The following is a 6,000-nucleotide window of genomic DNA, read 5'->3' as shown; positions in this document are numbered from 1 at the left end:
ATTGGACCTAAAATGTAAAACTTGTGTGTTTCAAAAGACTATTAAGAAAACAGACTGGGAGAAAATAATTGCAAATCTTATATAAGACTCATATCCTATAAATATGTATAAAGAACTCTTACAAGTCAGTAATAGAAGGGCAAATCCCATCTTAAAAATAGATTAAAGACTTAAACACAAATATCTACAAGCACGTGAAAAGATGCCCAACATCTTCAGTCCTTGGGGAAATGCAAATGAAAACCAAAATGTAGTATCACTTCACACCCAAAGAGTAATTATAAGATAGAGAATGTTGCTGAGAATGTGTAAAGTAGATATGTTATTTTCCCTGGGGGAGGTGATGGAAACACATTAAAATTGGATTGTGGTGATGGTTACACAGCTCTGTAAAGAATACCTTAGTAGAGCTATTAAAAGAAAATTCCACCACTAAACTAACTTCCTGTTTACACACTGGAACAAGTTAGACAACACCGTGAGGAAAGAATCAGGAATAAAATGTGGGACATTCTATAAGAAACAATTTACAATGTTAAGGACAAACAAGCAGGGGATTATTGCAGAATTAAGACTAAAGGTACACAGCAACCTAGAATAATGCATAAATCTTGATCAGATTCTGCACTGGAAGAACAAAAGACATTTTTGGAGCTGTTGGGGAAGTCTGAATTTTGACTGAATATTAGGTGATATTATGAAATTATTGGTCAATTTTCATGCAGGATAATGGTATTGTTCAGTGGCAGTATGTCTTCTTTCATAGTATACAGATGCTGAACTATTTAGGGATGATATTTAGGGATGAAGTACCATGTCTACAACATACTTTAAAATGGTTCAGCAAAAATAAATGTGCATTTGTAAAGATAAAGCAAATAGGGAAGTGAACCTGGTTGAAAGGCATTAAAAAAGTTCATTTTACCTCTTCAAACTTTTCTGTAGGTTTAAAATTTTTTTAAAATAAAAAGTGGGGAAACCTCATTCAAGCATACTTGGAATGACATTAAGAAATATATATATGTGTGTATATGCCTGTATACATGTGTATATATATATAGCATCTAAATATATGACTTACATAGGAATTAATATATATATTTATGCATACAATGTTCAAGATCTCTTTGGTGATTATAAAATTTTATTGAGACATTTAGAGGACTTAGAATAAGACATATAACATGTTCATGGATTAGAAGGCCCAATATAATGACACGAATTCTCTCCAAATGGCCCACAGAATCATGATCAAATCAGGCCCACCCTGTTTTTTTTTTTTTAGTTTTGGGGAGGAAATTGACAAGCTATTTCTAAAATGGACATGGAAGAACAACAAACCAAGAAGAGCCACAAGCTCTTGAAGAACAGCAGCAAGGTGAAAGGACTTGCTATACCATATATTAAAACTTTTTTCAAAAGATAGGTATTGAAGAGAGTATATACAACACAGGAGAAATCAATAAAACAAAATTAAAAGTCCAGACATAAATCTTTGCATATATCAACCCTTAATATATAACTGAAAAGGCACTTTAAAGCAGTAGGAAAAAGGAAAATTTTTTCAACAAATGGTACTAGGACAACAGATCAGCCACATAAAGATACAAAAAAAAAAACCAAAATTACCACATGTCAAAGACAGTTCCAAGGAGGATGAAACCTCAATGAGAGAGACAAAACTATAAACCATGTAAGTAAATATCAGGCATATTCATAACCTGGAGAGTGAAAAAGGTTTTAAGTGAAACAAAACATGCTACCCGTAAGCAAAAATTAATATATATGAACATATGAAAATGTTAATCAAAATAGTATAAAAAGACAAGCTACAGATGACCCAGAAAGATGTTATGGGGAGGGAGGTGGGAGGGGGGTTCATGTTTGGGAATGCATGTAAGAATTAAAGATTTTAAAATTTAAAAAATTAAAAAAAAAAAAAAAGACAAGCTACAATTTGAGAAAAGATTCTGCAATACCACTCATAAGGAGTAGTATCCAGAATATATAAAGAACCCCCTGTAAACGCTTAAGAAAAACGGACAAAAAACTTGAACACATATTTCACTCACCAAAGATGAAATCCAAATAGTCAATAAACTTAGGGGCATTTTCCCATGCTATCATTCAGAAAGTAAATTAGTAAAGTCTTTTCTGAAGAACAATGTGGTAATATATATGAACAGATGAAAGGTGTTTAGCCTCATCTGATGTAAGGAAAATGCTAATTAAAATCACAAGATAACATTATACACTCAACAGATTAGTAAAAATTAAAGTGTCGCTACATTCTTGATGAAATGAAAATCAGTACGAACATCTCTGGGAAATAGTTGGGCATGATCTAGCTAAGTTGACTGTAATAAACCCTGTATCCCTGGGGCTCTGCTCTTAGGTATATTTCCTTTTAAAAACACATGCAGAAGTTGCTTTTTAGTCATTAAGTCATATCTGACTTTGTGCAACCCCATGGACTATATCCCACCAAGCTCCTCTGTCCATGGGATTTCCCAGGCAAGAATACTGTGGCGGGTTGCCATTTCCTTCTCCACGGGATCTTCCCGACCCAGAGATCCAACCCCGGTCTCCCGCCTGGCAGGCTGATTCTTTACCACTGAGCCAGCTGGGAAACCTTTCAAAATGCATACTCCAAATTTGAAAAAAAAAAATAAAAACTCCAAAACACACATGCAAAATATCCAGAGCACCACCATTTGTAATATCCCCAAATTATAAACAACCCAGATGCAGATGTTCAGAGTAAAACAGCAAAATAAATTATTATATTCAAACAATGGAATAAGCGAACTACAGCTTATATAGCAGATTACAGGGATGAATCTTATAATGTTTAAAAAAGGGAACAAGTCTTGAAAGTATACAGTATAATTTGATTCACAAAAATTTCAAAAATAGGAACTAAAAAGTGTGTTTAAGAATGTATATGTGGGTGGTAAAACTATAAAGAAATGCAAAGAAATGAAGAGCCAGGATGGTGCTAAAGAGGACAACAGGAGTTGTGATGGAAGGATCCTCTGAGGGAACTTCTGAGGTGCCAGAAATATTCTTTCTTGACCTGGGTAGTTAATAGGTGTTTATGACCATCTCCTTAAAAAAATATCTATGTGTATATATCTGTGTATACATACACATAAAGATGTTTTTATAGACTTTCTGCATACGCTACAATAATAACAAGATACACAAATGGTCAGTAAATGCAAAAAGACACTTGACCTCACTAGTAATTAGTAAAATGAAAACTAAAACAGCATTGATTACCTATCACGACTTGCCTAAAATGTAAGATTGACAATATCCATTTTTGCTGAAGCTGCAAAGAAATAAGAGTTCTCTTTATGCTGTCAGAAGGAAAGTAAATCCGTAAAGCCTTTTTGAAGCAATGTGACAATATATATAAAAATGTAAAACCCATACATCTCACAAAGTACCAATTTCAATTTTAAATATCCATCCTAAGGAAATACTAGCACCTGTACAAAACATGTATAGAAAGGTGTTCACTGTTCACTACAGCTTTGCTTGCAATAGTTAAACAAATGAGTAAGTGTCAATAAGGGAATATTTATGAAAAGTATCATAACCCATATACTGGAATACTATGCAGCTATTAAAAATTAAGATAAATCTTTATGAACTGACATGCAAAGATCTCAAAAGTGAACAAGTGAACAAAAGCAAGTCACAGAACATATACACAGCATAATTCTATTTTAAAAATATAATGTATATGAATTTATATATATATATATATGTATGAAAACAGACTAAAATTTTATACTCTAAGTTGTGAGCAGTGATTACCTTTGGGGCAGGGAGGGGAAGGGAGAAGTAGGGTAAAGAGGGTACTTTTACATTTTACGCTATATTTCTGAATTTTTGTTTAAGAACACATCCACAGACTACTTGTTCATTTTTAACAGGTGGTAATAGCAAAACAACTGTGTTGCTATTTATTCCATTCCAATGAGAACAACTGAATACATTTGGAAATAACTTGCTTTCAAAGCTAATTCTTTTGTTCTTGGAAGGCCTCAAGAGAGCCTATCGTGTGTAACAGGGCTGTCAGCCATCAACTGATGAACCATGTATAGGATACTAAGTGACTTGGTTCATCTCCAGGCTCACCCTTTGAAAATATCTGCATACATTCTCCTATCCCAGCTCATTGGCAACAATAATAATGTTTTCCCAAAGCACTTTGCTAAAGTAAATAAATTCTGATGCTACACATCAAATCACAAAGAGCAAAGTGTAGATGTGGCTGTCAAGATGTATGTTTAGATCTAAATTAGCAATCACACCCTTGGTGAGTGACTTTTGGAATAAGCAGTTTGTATTTAGATTCATAAGGAAGAAGCTAGAGCCCACTAAATCTTCTTCTCCACTGACTCCACCATAGCTCTTTCCAAGTCAAATGATTTCCTATAAAAGTGGGAAAGAGGGAAGCCTGATCACTAGTCATTGGCAACTGGTAGTGAATCAAAATCAAAAGCACTATCAGTACATTTATGAAGGAAAATCCAACTCCATGCATACATTTTGGTGTGCATTTTATTTTTGATTGGAATCATATCCATACGAATGAAAACTGCCAAAGTATTCTTTAACTCTTTTGAAAGCTAGGCCCTTGCCTTGCTGTGTCAGAGGAAGGCAAAAACTAAGCCAGTCATGCTGGAGACATCCCTGCTATATGCACACTGACAGGAGAGGCGCTGCCTAGGAAATGCCTTTTGGTTGATGAACAGAGGAGAATCTATACACACATGAAATACACATGGAAACACATCAGCACGCGCAATTCGTCGGCCTGGTCCTCCGGCATCCGCTGGCATGCATCTGTTCCAAAGGGCCTCTTATTCAGTGGTGTCAGCACTTGGTCTCGTTACGCCTCTTATCAGCAAATACCTTTCTACTCCAGAATGGAAAACAAGCGCTGAATTAATTACATCCAATATTGATGCATTATTTCCGTAAGTCACCAATAAAAGAATGAATTTAATTTTAACACATTTATTTTCAGGTGATTCTTAATAAAACACTTTCAAAACATTCTGTACATTTCAAGCCACTCAGAACTGCATTACATTCTATAAATGAGATTTGTTGGGATGAGGTGCCAAGATGTCTCTGTACAAAGATGTACAATATGTACAGTCGCTGTAAGTGCAAGCTGTGCAAAGCAGTCTAAAACACTAATTCATGCCAAGGCTTAGAAAACATTTCAACACGTAAAACTAAAGCTTCAAACGGCATTGTAATTTTTTTTTTCCTGGGCAAATGATTAGTTTATAAACAAATATATGTATATGTCATATAGAAAGAATAATTTGATTCTTCAGCTCAGTCAGCACCATGCAGCTGACTGGATACATTACAAGGCTGCTCTCCTAGGCTTCTTTCTAGGGCGCATTTTGCCACACTGAACGGTTGTCTTATCACTGAGCTGCCGCCGCCACCTTTGGCTGAACCACAGCAACACTAGGAGGTTTAAATTTGGGGAGATAAAGGCCAAACTTGTTCTCAATGCCAGCAAAAGTGGCGGTGGCGAGTCTGTATCCACCGATGTGATCAGGATTGGCAGGAGGGAGGTCTGCGATGCGTGACTTAGGTGTGGGTTCTGAGCCAGAGGGTTTGCTGTGGATAGGAAAAGTCAATGGTCAGTGTGTTCAACATTGATGAACAGCAGACACACGGCACTATGGAGCAACTATACTCCAAAAAAACAAACAAAAAAAAATGAAGAAGATGACACACCACTGAACACTTTCAGTCTGACCCATGTGTCACCAAGAAGAGTGTCCAATGTTTTCCTTGTCAATTATGCTGCACTAGTCATGACTTATAGCTGCAATGATTCACGTATCTGGTTTAGAAGAGAAATGGCCTCCATTTCATACACACAAATAGATCCACAGAAAGAGAGACCAGAGGAAAAACACTCATATATTACCACTCTGGGCAGTAGGACTACGAATG

At 35.6% G+C, this 6,000-nt stretch overlaps 1 protein-coding gene across 3 annotated transcripts in view; it reads right to left on the bottom strand.

Moving 5' to 3' along the window:
• Positions 1 to 4,557: 4,557 nt before the first annotated feature.
• The window catches only part of SLC25A12 (solute carrier family 25 member 12), a 99,089-nt gene continuing 97,646 nt past the window's right edge, over positions 4,558 to 6,000 (bottom strand). For all 3 annotated transcript variants that reach the window (XM_012133795.4, XM_004004597.5, XM_042243724.2), the window contains one exon: positions 4,558 to 5,658. In XM_012133795.4, the coding sequence (XP_011989185.1) occupies positions 5,460 to 5,658 (199 nt within the window). In that variant the 3' untranslated portion in view covers positions 4,558 to 5,459. The remainder of the gene's footprint in view (positions 5,659 to 6,000) is intronic.

This window comes from Ovis aries, chromosome 2 (genome assembly GCF_016772045.2).
Source record: "Ovis aries strain OAR_USU_Benz2616 breed Rambouillet chromosome 2, ARS-UI_Ramb_v3.0, whole genome shotgun sequence".
Taxonomy (NCBI): domain Eukaryota; kingdom Metazoa; phylum Chordata; class Mammalia; order Artiodactyla; family Bovidae; genus Ovis; species Ovis aries.
The sequence above is the reverse complement of the archived record's forward strand: the minus strand, read 5'-3'. Positions and strand labels throughout refer to the sequence as shown.